The sequence below is a fragment of the Thunnus thynnus genome, chromosome 9 (assembly GCF_963924715.1).
Source record: "Thunnus thynnus chromosome 9, fThuThy2.1, whole genome shotgun sequence".
Lineage (NCBI taxonomy): Eukaryota > Metazoa > Chordata > Actinopteri > Scombriformes > Scombridae > Thunnus > Thunnus thynnus.
The window spans coordinates 23,673,329-23,689,940 of record NC_089525.1 but is presented as its reverse complement, the minus strand read 5'-3'; the positions used below and the strand labels follow the sequence as shown (position 1 = coordinate 23,689,940).

At 38.8% G+C, this 16,612-nt stretch overlaps 1 protein-coding gene across 8 annotated transcripts in view; it reads left to right on the top strand.

The window, feature by feature from the left end:
- The window catches only part of atp8a1 (ATPase phospholipid transporting 8A1), a 108,576-nt gene that overhangs the window by 45,424 nt on the left and 46,540 nt on the right, over positions 1–16,612 (top strand). For 4 of the 8 annotated variants that reach the window (XM_067599780.1, XM_067599778.1, XM_067599779.1 and 1 more), the window contains exons 15-21: positions 2,594–2,638; positions 5,769–5,841; positions 10,490–10,595; positions 12,759–12,841; positions 14,188–14,237; positions 14,616–14,685; positions 15,393–15,477. In XM_067599780.1, coding sequence (XP_067455881.1) covers positions 2,594–2,638; positions 5,769–5,841; positions 10,490–10,595; positions 12,759–12,841; positions 14,188–14,237; positions 14,616–14,685; positions 15,393–15,477 — 512 coding nt within the window. The remainder of the gene's footprint in view (positions 1–2,593; positions 2,639–5,768; positions 5,842–10,489; positions 10,596–12,758; positions 12,842–14,187; positions 14,238–14,615; positions 14,686–15,392; positions 15,478–16,612) is intronic. The other 4 variants (XM_067599783.1, XM_067599782.1, XM_067599781.1 and 1 more) reach the window with 1 other exon arrangement.

Sequence of the window (16,612 nt, the reverse complement as noted above, 5' to 3'; positions counted from 1 at the left end):
ATATTTCTTTTTTTTTTTTTAAATAGCTGCTGCTGATGAAAAACGTCATTTTTGATGTTGAAAGGTTTTAGGCTGTTGAATGTCTTTGCCTTTCCTTGGCGTTTCTTTAACAGTCATTTAATTAGGTCAAGCCTGTTGGTCATTAGGGACAGACACTCTCTTACTGAAGACTGAAGTAAGGCGGCAGTCTCTCCTTCATCCCAAGTAGAGATATTTCCCTTTGATTCTCTGAAACGAGGACTCCCTCTCATGCATCTAATAAATATGGATGAGTGCTTCATAGCAGGAGGGGAAGAAGGCAGGTTCTAATGAGGCGAGGCTGTTTTGATGATGCTATCACTTGGCACACTCTTCTTCTTCTGGGTTTCCAAAATAAGAATTGGGAGGGTTTAGTTTCAAAAACGGTTTACTGTACATGTTATTGTTGTGTAGTTACATAGTAATCCACCAGACAATTATACCCTTATTTATACACATTACAGTGATGGAGAGTTAATGCTAACACAACCATATTATTATTTCTGTGCAAGTTCACCTTTAGGTTTAGGCTTTTACAGTTGATAAGATATAACATTTATTTAATGATATAAACACATAATTAATTAATTATCTTTGTGTCTACCCAACAGTGAAACAGCTCGGCAAGCATAAATCTGTGTACACGTTGTTAGATGCAGTGTGAGTTTGATGACTGGTTGATGACTTCCTTACCATCTCTATCACAGATTTCAGATTTTATTGCATTCAGTTGTCTATTTGCACAAGGTTAATTGTGCAATAGGACTAAAAGTAGTTGTGAGGCCAATGTTTAATTAAACTTAAAACAACATGTAAGTAACATGTATGAATTTTAAACACTTATTTTTATATTATTGTTAACAAACACCGATTTTTAAGCGTTTGGTATATACTTTGAGTGAAAGACAAGATAGAACATCATACATATTTAACACAAATGAATGAACATGCATGTGTGAAGTCGTAACACACACTAACACACATACACACACAAAACCCCCCTGACACTGCCGCCTGCATGTGTTCCTCTGCACAAATTAAGTGCTGCTGTAATTAATAAAGCCATCCCCAAGGGTGTAGACATTAATTAATTCCACTGGATTGGAGTCCAAATCTCAAGGAGAGATACTGTTCAGGTTAGAAAGGCTCCCAGAATCCTCCTGGGTGTTATTAGTTTGGACTGGATTTTACAGACGTTCTCAAGTGACAAAATTCATAAAAATATATATTGTGATTTTGTTTGGTTGGTTTTAATAAACCAGATTTGTGTAGGTGATTTGACATTGTGTAATCTAACATCATGGATATGTACAGTTGCTACATATGCCTAATACAGTATGTTAGCCCATATGCAGACGGATTGGTTTGTTTTTGATACAGATAATCACAGTGTTGCTTTACTTAAGGTACAAGAGCAAAAAGGCTCAAAATATGAATCAAATAGAGAAACATAGTGGTCAGTGGAGCACATCGTCCGGTTGGCTTCACTCTTTACAGTTAACAAAACTCTGCACTGCAGGTAGCCTTCAGGAGCAGAGATGTGAAATAGTTTAGTTTAGTCTCTGACCACATTTAGGTTTTAAAAATTGTTATTTTCAATTTTACTTCGGTGGCCTTGAAAGTATACTCAAGATACGCACAAATGCAAACAAAGCTCAGCTATAATTGCAAAAACTAGTTCCTGCACTTACTTGATGAGGAATGAGAGGAAGACGTTTAACTTATAACAAAATTATTCTCAAACATTTCTATTGTCCCCCAGTTTGCGCCAGCCTTTATTGGGTTTCATTCTCTCTTTACAACTTGATCCTAAAACATTTTGACAAAATGTCCTTTGTGTAATATTGTTAATGTAGTATGACCTCAGTTACATTTTATTACTTTTCATTATCCGATTTAGGTATGTTTTAATTATGTGCATCATATTTTCTTCTTGTTCTTCCTGTTAAATTGTCATCTGCTGAGACTTCCGGATGAATTCTGCTCCTCATTACGTCAAAGTGAAAAAAAGTTTACTGCTCAATGACTTTATTTCACATTTCAGGCTGCAGTAGCTTTAATTAAAAGAAAATTAATAAAACTTTTTTTATTATTGTCAGTTATGAAATCTTGCCATCCATTTTCTAATATATCTCCAACAAAATATGCAGTACACAGCTGGATACATGACAATTACAGCTACTGTAGTGTGACTAACATCTGTGATGAGCAAGTGCTAGCACAATTTAATTAGTAACTTGTACCTATATTCGTTTTATTAATTGAATTAACTATGGTAACTAATACTTGGTGCAGTAAAGACTAGTACATTCAGACTTCAGACAGTGACTAGTTCAACAAAATTACATTTTAGAGAATAAATGATTCAAAGACTTGCTGTAATCACCGCTATCAACCAAACCCCCACACTGTAGCTGCAGTCCTCCCTGGCATCCGACCTATCATACTCTCCTGCCAACTCATACTGTAAACAAACCCATTTTTAATCCAGCCCCGGTGCCTGCACATTTACACAACATGTTAACGCCAGACTTTGTCAACAAGATAATTTTTTTTCCAACCTTCGCTCCAACAGTCACGTCCCTGAGGCTGAGGAGGGTAGTTTTGCAGAGGTTGACTGGTAAGATGTCTGGTTGTGAAATGGTGGTTGTTTTTTTTCTCGCTCCCCGCTTCTGTGATGTAGTACTGCTGCCTTGCCTTGTGGAAGTCGTGACTTTGATCACAACATCTGTACTTCGATGTATGTTTGTTGTGTTTTTTTTTCTCTGTTCGTGCAGTACACTTGGGACGTGTTGTATGTCACTGTGGTTCTTGATTACATTGTGTTTGACTGTTGGTGTGAAAGAACAGCCTTAAACAAATGATCTAGTACATATTATGCATATATGTAGGCCAGTATTGTACGAGTGGTTAAGTTTTGTTTCCTCCTGATAACAGGCGTACATCGGCAGGCTCGATAGACCAAAGCTTCCAGCATTTACTGTCTGGTGTGTTGAGGCTGAAGCTGTGCAGCACATTCTCTTTTTCCCCCGTTAAAATCAAACTAACTTTGGAGATGGGAGCTACTAGCTACACACCCACTTGTTCTCTCTCCGTCTCTCTTTCTCACACACGCACGCACACACATAGTCCTACTCCTGAGATCCATCTGCTATAGTGTTGAGATCTGCAATAACAGCATGGGCGTGTCTCATCCATTTTGCATGGGGGATTGGGGCCTGTTTGTTAATGCCTATTATGCCAAAATGTTGAATCTTGCTGCTTTAAAGGAAGTTGCCAGCTTCCATGAGAGCATGTCTCTTTTTGGCTTTTTTTCCCCTCTCCAAAACAACTCAGTTAGAGGTTTTATTTATGCATCGAGAGGTGCTGTTGACACAGAATTCGGTCACAGATATAGGAGCAAGTACAGAATAAGTGACTGTGAATCTAAATCCGATCTTATCTCAGTCCAGGGTCAAACACTGTAAAAGTGTGCTGTCATCTTGACTCAAGTCAGTTATAAATATATTCATTTTTCCTCCCCCCTAACCGTCAGGAACAGGACAGCATGGTGTGTCATACAGTAGGTTTAATCTGGAGCCAGTCCCCGGCTATTGACTGTGAACAGCCAGCACCCTTGTTCCCATAGTGACAGGACCTCTGTGTGCTGGCAGATAATCAATAACTGACCGTCCTCCACACCCAGCCTCGCGCCTCAAAAATTTCATCAAGACAATCAACATAGCGAGCGATGCTACTGCTGCAGTAGAGAGAGGCTGAGAGCTTCCTTCCCTTTACAACACAGGGTTAGAAACAGTGATAATGACTCCATAGATAGCATGTTCAGTCTTTGTTGCAGCATTAAGCATTATTTATTTTTTCACCTTCCTTAAAAGTAGCTTAGATACATGCAGAAATAGTGCATGGTAATACAAGTCACATGCAACGTAACGTAGTGTGATCAGAACAAAATATCTCATATATTCTACAGTATGTAAACAATTTAAAGCTATTTAGTTGAAACATTTGCCCTCACTTGTAAATGGTAACATTCACGGAGCTTTTAGAAATGCAGACTTTGTTTCCCGATTGCTTCTTGACATGTTTTAATAAAGCCTCTGAGTGTTATAGATTAAATCAACCTCCAGAGTATCTACGTAGGTGTAACACAATATCGACTCCAGCCCTGCTGTTTAATTGCATCTCTCGCTTTTTCCTATTTTTCTTTCTCCCCCAAACCTCTATTTCCTGTGCATTAGATGGGAGTGTTGCCGGCTTGCCGGCCGCTCGGCTCTTAAGGATCTGAAAAGTGTGTCCTTTGGGATTAGAAAGACTTATAGTTGCTAATGGCAGCCTCAGTAACATTTCTATCAAGCTCCAGTGCCACTGACAAAACTGCTGTCTTCCTGATCTATAGGACTCTATTTATCACAGAATCATGAATCGATCCCCACTGGACAGCCAGCGAGCGGCTCGTAGCTACATACAAAATCACTGCTCTAAGCTACTGTTAAAGGGCTAAAAAATATCTTCTCTGCAATCCAAAGTCATGTTTTTTCAGTCCAGCATGACTTTCTATTATTGATGATAGATTAAACATTTTTTTTCCTAAAGGACTGCAAGATATTGAATTATTTTCCATCTTGCCAGCAATAAAAAACATTTCTGGTGAAAGTATGAAATTGTATTTTCAGTAATTTATTAGGCTTTGGCTTTGATTAGTGTATGAGTAATATGGTCCTTTAAGCTGCCAGAAATTCATCCTGCTCGCAATGTCCCAGGAAGCAGTTCCCCTTGCAGTGTTTAATTTCTAAAGCAAAGGGGAACACCATCCATTATTTATGTAAATGCCTGAAGTGAACATGATACATAAAAGGGAAAATGATTAAATGAATGAGTGTGGATTCTGGGTGCATTGTGAAATAATAAAAGTCCCATTTCAGGGCATCGCTTTCTCAGAGGATGATCCACTTCTGCCAGCATGGACAGATTCCAAAATAGTCGCACTGTACATCACATTGCCAAAGATCAAGGGACCTGCATTTGCATTCTGTCTGCATTGCGGTTGATACTGCTGTCAACAAATGTTGATACTGTTGGCACACAGCCTGGCTGTGTTAATAGCAGTTTGAGACCTGTTTTGTGGTGCCAGTCTCAGTGGAAGTTAGTTTTATCTAATTTAAATAGAAGAATAGAAGAATTGAATAGTTGCCAATTAATTTACTCTCATTTTTTTTCGAGCAAAAATGCAGAGAGTGCACTTGTTCCAACTTCTTAAATGTGACGATTCAATGAATTGAGAAAATACTCTGCAGATTATCAATAATGATAATTGTTAGTTCCAGGCCTTCTTTTATCTTTATCTTTATGTTAACATAAGTTGATTTTTAATCATCACATTCCAATTGGCCTAGCGGGCTGCACAGTAACGGTCAACTTAATAGAGAGTATTTCTTTTAAATGCGATGGGAAATCATAGCATATTCTATCTAATATTCTTTTAGTACATGAAGTACAAGAGACACTTTAGTCATGCTTGTTATCGTGTTTGGAGAACCGTCAGATGCTGCTAGAAAGGTGTCCTTTTATGTCAACTCCTAATGTTATAAACAGTGTTGTCAAAATATACTCACAAAAATGAATTATAGCCAGTTTGTTCTTTACAGTTTGTCACGACAACATGTTCTAGTCTGCTGTCAGTTTTTACAGTGCTATCAAGTCTGTGCACCAGTGTGTTCACTTATTTTGACTTCTCTGTTTCTTCTTTCCAGCCACAGCACACACTCATCAGACGAGGCCGGATTTAATGACCCGAGCTTACTGGAAAACCTCCAAAGTAATCACGTAAGTAATGTCAGGGTTCCCCGCCACCCGCCTGCAGTGACGGCCGCTGTTTAGGACAAAATTAAGAAGGATTTTGAATCTAATTGTGTGCGGTTGCCAGCTGCATAATGTCTTTTCGCCATTAGTGACGGGGTGGACTTGTGTTGGCTTGTGTGTTGTGTCTTCAATATGATAAAAAAGCTGTCATGTTTCATGGCGCTCATCATGTTTATGGTACACATTATTTATTTTGGACTAAGATGATATGTTTTGACAGACAAAGGGACTGAGGGCAATTGCCTCTAATATCAGTTTGATTAATATCATGCTGAGGGGTGGATTACTATTTCTTTACAAGACATTGTAAACAGACAGGCAAACAAGCTAATTAGCTCAGTTTGACAGGATGAAGACCCGCTTATTTGCTGATCCACTGTGGGAAACTACACAGCTGTACAGTGATTACAGTGGTGTGAACGTATGCATATTAAGACTTGCATCAGTCTCGCAAAAACTGCCCAAATAGGACATTAGAAGACCAAATATTTGGCTATTGTGCCACCTAGAGTATTTGGATTAAGAATTTTTCCCCATTTTTGATAATCTTATCTGTGTTATAGACCCCCAGGAAATCTGTCTCAAAATTCAGACTATCATATGCATGTGGGTTCTGTCACAGGACTTGTGACAGGAGCAGTAAGGGCCACCTGTAATAATGAAATGGGTTAAAACTGTGATTGATTGGCTCGTTGAGTCACCCAGCTGCAGAAGAGCGTGGGGGAGGCAGAATGTCACATCTAATTACATACAGTGGCGCCGCCCAGGGTAAGTAGTAATCCCACTGTGATGTTTACTCTGTTATGACAGCAGAGTCCGTCCACACATTGACTTTGTCTAGGATCTGCTTTAGTTTCATATTGATAGCCCCGCGCCCACTGCTAATTAAAGCTCACGACCAGCTGCTGTTAGGAAACCATGGTCTCTCTACTTGTCTCGTAATGATTCTGCTTATGATTAATCTAATGGGTTGTAGTTGTACCAGTGTTTTTTTGACAGTTGATGTCTTAATATTGTGGCACTTGTGTGAGTCAGTTTTTCCTGCTTATCTTTGTAGCTCTACTGGTGGAATGACCGTGGGGATGGCGGTGTTAGTTATGTGGTCCAGACTGAAATATCTAAACAACTACTGGACTGATAGCAACAGAATTTTGTAAAGGCATCCATGATGCTCAGAGTATGAATCTGACTGACTGCCACCAGCAGGTTGACATTTTTGGTTCTTGGTGATGTGTCTTGACAGCTGTTGGATGGATTTCCATGAAGTTAGGTACAGATGTCCATAGTGCCTAGAAGATGAATCTTTATGACTTTGGTAATCTGCTGACTTCTCCTCTATAGCACCACCAGCAGGTCAAAGATTTCACCTTAATATCTTAATATCTACTAAATGGACTGGCATAAAATTTTGTACAGACATTCCTGTCCTAATGACTGTGACTGATCCCTTAACTTTCCCTGTAGCGCCACCATGAGGTTGATATTTGTGAAATGTCTTGACAACTATTTGATTAATTGACAACAAAATATTGTTTCAGTTTGTCCAATATTTTGGTGTGTTGCTAAATATTTTCAAAAACTATTGCCATTCCCATCAGTCTCAGGTGTACTTTATGTTTAGTGTTAATTGGCAAATGTTAGCATGCCAACAGGCTAAACTAAGTTGGTGACTGTGGTAACGATTATACCTGCTAAACATCAGCATGTTAGCATTGTCACTGTGAGCATGTTGCCACGTTAGTGTTAGCATTTATGTAGCTCAATGCACGGCCACACAGAAATGCTAATACGGCTGTAGATTCTCATGGCTTTATTTTTGTAAACGTGGTGGCACAGTGCAGGTGAAGACTCTTTTTGAGTTGAATCCACTTTTCAGTACATGTTCCTCTCCAAACTACTTAGTTTTGTTTTACTGTAAATCATCTTCTAATCTATGAGGAGACTCCTGTCATGATGAAGTCCTAATTTTTGAAAGTTCTGAATTTTAATGGAAGTTAACTTCAATGACATTGCCATGAAATCTATAAGAGCAACATCAGTTCAAACACGATGAATAAGCCATCAGTGCTTTGGTCTCATGTGTATAAGGCCACTATAGATGTTAAATGAAGTGATTCATTTCATTTAACACCTTATGTTCTCACAGTCCGAACACTTTGTCCTTATGGCCATCAGGATGCTTCTTACTTAAACATTACTTATCCTTATCATTAACAGCAGTTTTGCGTCACTGCAGGCTATTTGTAGGAGTAGTGTTGATACAGTGTTGAGGGGGATGGCAGACTAGAGGAGAAGGGAATTAACAGTGCTGACAAAAATAAACATCCCCTCTGGTGCTTTTCGTGTTCTCTTGAGTCACTGGACACGTTCTCTGCCTGCAGAGTTACAGCAGCCTTCGTGGGTGTTTGTTTGCTAGCTCATCCAGGCTCTCTGCTTTATTTTCTCTTGACCCTTCAACTTTTTCCACACTGGCCATGTCCGAAGTGATGAGTGTCCGTCACTGTTGCTGTGACAGAGATTTCCCAGGAGTCAGTGAGGGTGATTGCTGGCAGCACAGTATTAGGTAGCTGTCACATCTAATTGTGTAATCAGAGCAAAGCTCACAATGTGCCCTGCACGCTCTGTCTAGGTTACCATCTCCCTGGCTGTAGCACATACATATTGTATGTTTGTACTTGAACTTGTGAGGAAATTCATTTACATAATGCATTCCCTAGCTCCTTCTCCTAAAATTAACAATCACAACTACATGCCTAACCCTATCACTGACTGTAAAACAAGCTAAAACCTGAAAATTAAGTTTCAACCCTCAAACATCCCTTTGAATGTCCTGGCTTTCCAAAAACGTCCTCACTCTTGGGATCTAAAAATCACACACACACACACACACACACACACACACACACACACACACACACACACACAGACATATATACACACATATACACACATATACACACATATACGACACATCCTTCAGAGGATACCTGTCAACCCAGACCAGATTAGCATGCTGCTAGGAGGCAGAGGGAGCTCTCACGGCCACCTGGACTGTAATAGACACTGTGTACTTTCATTTACAAGAGGCCCTTTGATTTGGCCTCCTCCCCCACCTCATTCATTTTCTCCTTTGTTCTCTGTTAGAGAGCTCTCATCAGAGTTGCTGTGTCCAAGCAAATTTAATAATACTGTCTGTGTGTGCACAGCTTTTTGTTTGAAAAGGGAATAGAAATGCAGGTGCTTTTGAAAAATCTGCAGTCAATAATTCATAGCATGGCGTTAGCTTGCTCTTTTAATGAGATTATTCAGTATTATATCTTAAATCTGCTGTATATTCTGTGTGTTACTACTGTAAAGGTTAATGCCTTTGAAAGTTTTAATTGTTAGTGGTTGCTCGTAATGTAGGTGAACCGGGAATATAATTATCTGTTATCGACCTTATTGTTAACAACCATTAGCAGCCAGATTACAGTCCATACTGTTGCTGTGTGATTCAGGCCTGGCGTAGCCCTGCAGGCAGCTGATATCTCTGCCTCAGCTGTGGTCACTGACTAGAAGCTGGTGGTCCTGCAGCCTCAGACAGGAGCCTCAGCAGATGCCTGTCTGAGTCTATCCCATGGCTAGTTAGTCATATGTTTCCCCTCATTAATGTAAAATGTTCTCAGTATTTAGGTTAGGCCTTTATCCATTAACTGAACTAGGTTTATATTGTGTGCACATGCATGCATGTCTGTCAGCAGCTGGCGAGTTCTGTGGGATCCTTTTGGCTTGTTACCAGCAGTCATTAATCTGACCACATGTGTTTCAGAACCTGACAAACCTCAACTTGGCTTCAAACAACAATATGGAGAGTTATTGGCTATTTAGAAAGAATTATTGGGGAAACTTGTCCAGCTTTCTATTTTCCAGTTTTATAGTTTTATGACTGTAATAAGTAGTCAGGCCTTTCGAGGAATCCATGAATCAGGTCAAGATTATTCTTAAATAGTAGCATTTTTATTTAGATTTTACAGTGACATACGCTCCTGGATATCACAGTAACATATTTGTACCAGAAAAGTGAAATTTTAAGCATATCCTTAGAGTGTTCGGGTAAGTGGTTGGTGCAGATTGATGCAAGGCATATGCAATGTTCAGAGAGCAAACAGCTAGCTTTAGATTTAAAGGGTTATGTGTTGGTGTGGTGAGATTCTCTGTAACACTTAATGGAGATTTTTTTTCATTTTTTATTATAGCCTGAACTTTCCTGATGCAGCAAACCTCACACATTTGGTGCCATAAAAGGTTTAAAGAAATGCCACAAATTACCTTTGACACAAGTCTGTATAGATTTTTGAGGTGAAATTATCTGTGAACATGACCGGAAACTCAACACATGTAATGACAGCGAAGCGTGGCTTTTGTAGCAGGTCGTGTGTGTCATCTGTCAGTCACATCTGTACGCCAGCTGTGACTCATGCAGGTTTATCAGAATCTGTCAAACAGAACTCTCTCTGACCTCGCTCTCACCTCCTATCCATCAAGGTCTTTCTGGTTATTTAGTTTCTGTTTTGTTGTAACATCTTTTGTTAAAGAACATTAAAAGTCAAAGTGCCCTTTCCACTTCCTGTAGCCTACAGCTGCTGTAATCCTGGAGTTCATGACTATGATGGCCATCTGTCACACTGCAGTCCCTGAACGCACTGATGGAAAAATCACATACCAGGCAGCATCTCCAGGTACATCACACCCTCATGAACACAGCTATTGTAGAATTAGTGTAATACAGTTTGTGATTATCTACAGTCTAGTGTATGATATGTGTGTGTACAGGTTGGGAATTGTATTACAGCCCAGACTTTGTAGGGGACTCAAAAATATTATACACAAAGGACACAATATTATACACAAAGGACATCATCAAAATGGCTTTAAACAAACACAAACTTACACATTCAAGTTTAGCATGCAGCGCATTCTCCAAATGTGTGCATAACAACCAATACAAAAGGGGAAGTAATAGCAGCAGCAGCAGCAGTCTAGACCTGGAGATGTAGAAAAGATGATGTGCCTCATAGAAATCAAAAAACAATAACAATTTATTCTGCAATTTTAACCAGTTGTAGTAATTATTACAGTTGAAAAGGACATAGTCACTTGTGCTGAGTTAAATATTACACCAATAAACAACAGCTGTGTAAATGATTTCAAAAATATGTAAGTTTATTGTACAGATATTCCCCACAAAACACAACTAAATTAGGACCCCAAACCCTCACAATAACACAGTGTGAGCTCATTAATCTTACATTATTCTGAAGAAAATATGGCTCAGTTTACAAATTAAGTGAATGTTAAATATTAAAAACATAGAAACACAGAAGCTGCAGCTATAAAAATAGAAAATAAACTTCACTCATTGCCTCTAGGTGGCACAAGCGTCCAAAAAAAGCTGTTACTGTCCTTGTCTGTAGGTAGTGCTCGGCGCCACCTTTTTCTGAAGTACAGAAATTGCAGAAGCTGTTATGTTTCTTGCTGATAGGTTGGACTTTGTTCAGGTTGGACAGGAACTACAAGTCTTAAGCAGGTGGTGCTGCAGCTCTTGATGATAAAGGCTGGACCTGTTTCCAGGTGCTTTGCATCAGTGATACTGCATGTCCTTGATATTTTCTTTTTGTTGAGCTATTTAATTTTCCATCTAATGACCTCTGTTTTTATCAAATGGAGCACATCACCACTGCCTCCAGTATTTCCTAAAGACATTTATATATCATCAGCATCAGGAGAGAGCCAGGAAACATATTACAAAAGGAAATATCCTGTTTACAAAATGCATGGTGTATGTCACTTTGATTCTGTGAGCTTCACTGTGATTCTTTAGTCTATCACATACACAGCTTGATGTGATAGACTGAGACACCTATCAATCAAGAAAACTTGCCCTAAAACATAGTTCTTCTCAAACTTTAACATGTTTGAAATCACTTCCATGACAAACAAGAAGGGAAATTAACCACGGAGACCTTAAAAAATGCTGCCTTTGTATTTTTCTAGAATGACTGCAGCTTAAAGCATTTCAACTTTGGCTTCAGCACTCAGACGTAGCGGTTGCCCCTGGCAGCAGTATGTAAATTTCCTAAAAAATAAACGACCATCCTAATGAAATCTGAAAATGTCAGTGTGCCTGAAGGCACAGTGTGCGGCACCAAATGTAAACAAAGAGGTAGCTCTTATCACAAAAACTCAAAAGACAGGATTTGAAGCTTCTGCTTCTGCTACATCGATTGATACAGATCAACTGGACAATAACTAAATATTAATCAGAGATGATATATTTCAGTAATGCTTGTTTTTACATCTCTACTTAAACTCTTCCATCAAATATTGCATATACTTTTAACATGTGTGATGCAAAATTATCATTGAGCCTTTAATAAATGCACACTGATTTGCTGAAGTGTGTTATTTAATAACTGAACAAAGCAATACTGCTGCTTTTTGTCCTACATTTTGCTTTTGATATGAGAGATGATGGGGCTTTTTGCCTGATTGCTTAGAACAATCATGGTCTTTAGGAGCTTTGGGGTTTGAAGCAAAGCAGGGGAACGGCTGCAAAGAGAAAGCTAGTTAAGTGAACTGTAAAAAACAAGCAGAGAGCCTTTTTCTTGCACTGCAGCATCCTCATGCAAGCTGTAGTATAAGCTACCTGGTCCACAGCTTTCAGTTTCTGCCCACATTGTGAAAATGTGTCAAGATTAACTAGTTTTATTTAGCAAATATGAATATACTTCTTATCATAAATGTCACATTCAGATTCCATGTTATCTTGACGCAGCATGGCTGTGTGCTTTTTCAGGGGTGTGTTCATCTGTAACATTTTCGGTTTTCTCTTTGCCTCCAAGATGAAGGAGCTCTGGTGAGAGCAGCACAAAACCTGGGCTTTGTGTTTTCTGGTAGAACCCCAGACAGTGTCATCGTGGAAATGGTAAGTTGGACAAGATCAGTTTGACGGCAGGGAGGCAGGCAAACTGCTTCACTGTTGTAGTGATTGATGAATTCACTCCATATTTAATGTATGCGTCATGATAGTCAAGTCAAGACCTTGAAGCAGCTATTATCGATATGTGTAATGTCAGAGGCGTTGCTCGCAGTAATGAACTTCAGAGAATTATCACCCAACTCTGCAGCTCCTCTCAGCTTTATGGAGCTTTATAGCAAGTTTCAGGTCATTGTTAAGCTGTCTGGTTCACAACTTTACTGTCTTGGTTCACCCTCACTGCTCTCATAGTGTTGTCCTGGACCACAGCAGGCAGCTGTTTTCAGAGAAAAAGCTCTAAAAACCCACTGTGTACTACAAATTCTTTATATGCTCTCAATGCTAGATGCGTGATACTAACGACAAAAGCATCAGCTAAATCTCAGAACAGAGTAAAGAAATGTATTGTACCTTTACTATCATACCTTTTTTGTCATAAATAATAAAAACAAATTATATTTTTTACCAGTTCATAGACTGTATGATATATCACTAGATAGCTGCAGACATAGGCCGTTATGATTGGGTGCTGTAGAGATACAAAAAAGTCAGATGTTCCATGCTTAACAACATGTATTTTCTTTCAACTCTACATCACAAAATTTATTTTACGGCAATTCATGAACCACAGTGCACATTCCATTATTTTTTTCATGAAGTATTAATGTCTCTACAATCAGTGGAATATCTCTAGGATGCAACTTAAGCAATTAATTCGCAATTTTTTTCGCAATGCTCAGATGTTCCAAAAAAACTAGTATGCATAATTCCAAAGAGAACTCAGCCTTTTGTATTAACATGGTCCAGTAATGGAAAATGTGATTATATCCTGAGCTGATACGGTGTGTGTCCTCTCCAAAGCTTAGGTCATCCATCCTGTTGTTCCCTTAATTGGCTAACCTGATGATTGCACTCAGAGAGGCTGAGGCAGAAAGGCCAAAACCCTTTTCATTTTTTTATCTTCTGCTGAGAACATCTTGTCTGTAAGACGTTTGTCCAATTTTGTAACCTTTATTAGGCCCTCTAAAGCTCTCAGCATCTATTTAATCATCCTGTCTTGTACCTAGCGCTTTCTACAATTAAGTAAGTTAATTGAATTTTACCTTGTTATTCTCCCGCCATCAGCTCAGTGCAGGCAACTGATAAACACATTTAAAGTGCAATTAAGGCTGATTGGAGCAGGGTGGCAGGGTTGGCTAGTGCTACTTAAGATAAGTTGTCTCAGAAGAAGACTGAGGTTGAGGAATCAGTCTCTCTTTGGAGTGTGTTGACTTGTCTGTTTCTTTTCGATTCAGCTCGGAACAGAGGAGAGGTATGAGCTGCTTCATGTGCTGGAGTTTACAAGGTACGACTTTGATGACAGTTCTTTTTATTAGTCATTATTCGTACAACTGCAGCAGTAATTTGTTGTCCAAACAGGCCGTACAGGTGCACATAAATGATTTTACTTGCAATCTGATCCCCAAAAGAATCACATGCTATCAGAATTTATCATCTTCCTTCAGCCGTTGTGATTTATACTAATTAATTGTGTGACCTCGGTGCGATATCTCGTTACCCACCGCTATGATTTCTAATTTCAGCAGACATATGCTAGCTCAAACTGTACGTGATAATTTGCTCTAGTGGCTGTTACACCTTGTAATGTGATTTCTCTCACTTGCCTTCTCTCCTTATCCCACCTTCTCTCTTTTAACTCCCCCATTGCCTTTTTCTGTCACAGTGCGAGGAAGAGGATGTCAGTCATCATGCGCACCCCATCTGGGAAGATCCGCCTCTACTGCAAAGGAGCTGTGAGTGTCTCTCTCCATGGCAACGCATGACTGCCCGTCACCATCATCGCCACATACACGAGTGTCGAAAGCTCTCCTCCCCTTATTGCTTCTCGCTCTTGTCACGGAATCTTTTCGATGAGCAGCAGCATTTACTGTAGCAAGATTAACATATTTCACACATGTTCATGTTACAAAATACATGAAACAAAAATTATATTTCACAAGAAGGCACTGAGGAACTAGAAATTACCACACTAGGCTCATTCCACCATCGTAGATTCTGCCATCAACATCTAATAAGACTGAGACTTTCTTATTCACTTGTTCTTATTGTGTAAATATGTGGATAAAGACAAGTATAACAAACAAATGTTGAATTTTCTGTGTTTTCACGTTCACACTTTTCAGGTTCTGTTATATGTTTTAATATTATGCTGACTTCTTATTAAAACACTTAGCTTACTACTCAGATTTATAGTAATTTATACATTTCAGGATCCAGATGCATTTATTCATTCCCTCGTAATTTAATTTTAAGCATGTGATTATTTCAGTACAAATTCCCTCAGGGTTTTTGGGCAAATCTGAGTAGAAACAAAAATGTGTAACTCCTAAGGGCTGGATCGTGCCTGAGACACTCATTTGCCAACTAGTCCAAGTCCAGGAGGTTCATTTTGTTCCCTTCTCTGGGTGTCAGTAACCAAGGAGTTTTTGTTTCCCTTCAGGACACAGTGATCTATGATCGTCTGGCAGACAGCTCTAGGTACAAAGAGATCACATTGAAGCACCTGGAGCAATTTGCCACTGAGGGTGAGTGGACAAACATCGCCCCCTGGCCGCCAAAAGTAAAACATCTTTTCGGATGTTTCTAACATCTCTGCCTCCCTATTTATTTCTGGTCATAATCAACACTCGTTCATCACTTGCAGTAGAATCCGTAGAATATTTTGCTAATTTACATTTATATGCCATTTTCTGATGTATAAGGAATCTTAACCTAAGGCAGTGGAGCAGAAAGAAACTGCATCAGAGTCTCCTCTTGCTCTGTGTTCATACTGCCCCCTTGTGAGATGCAAGCAAAATGATGTCATTGGGAATATTTGATGTAGGCTAAATATAGCATTCAGTACAGATTGTGAAGATCTTCAGTCACAGTCATTTGGAAAGGCATGAATAAAATATGATCATGTACTTTTTGAATAAATTATTATAATATCTGTATCTTTTTGACAAAAGTAACAGTAACTACGGTAACTTTATATTTGATCTTTCTTAAAATTTGCACTCAACAAAGAATCCATCAGTCTTTGTTGTGTTCTGAGATTTAAACTTCCAACAGCTTTATGTTTATGTGAACTTCTCTGCACAGGCGTGATGTGTATGTTATTTAAATCAATAACATACTTTGAGTTTTACACATTTGTTAACTGAGTGGCTAGATGGTTAGATAGTTTTGCTGTATAGTATCAGGTAAGTTATTATTATGGCTGTTAAACACAGAAAAGAAATGATCTCCTGTGTTGTTTTTTCTTTTTTTTCTGGTGTTTGGTAGTTTCTAATTGACAGGGACAATACTCATTGACCAGTACGAAAAAAAGAACTGTAAATTAGCAATCTCTTGTCCAAATGTTAAAAGGCTTTATCAAACACATACTGGATATATATAAAAGATAATAAATATGCACAAGATTGTATAGTGCACCCACCTCATTTTCTTAATAAATCCAAAAATGCCATTGCAAATGAAAGATTAGGACTTATAAGCAGGTCATGAATGTATAGTTATCATGTAATAGTGTTTGCTCAACTATAAAGCAAATAGGTCACCAACAGTTACACTACACAGCCTCTATCAGCATGAACTGTGTGTTGAATGCTAAAAATCTAGTCAACAAATTTTTGAAATAGAAAATGGTTAGAAATTATGACATTTTAACCGGGTTTC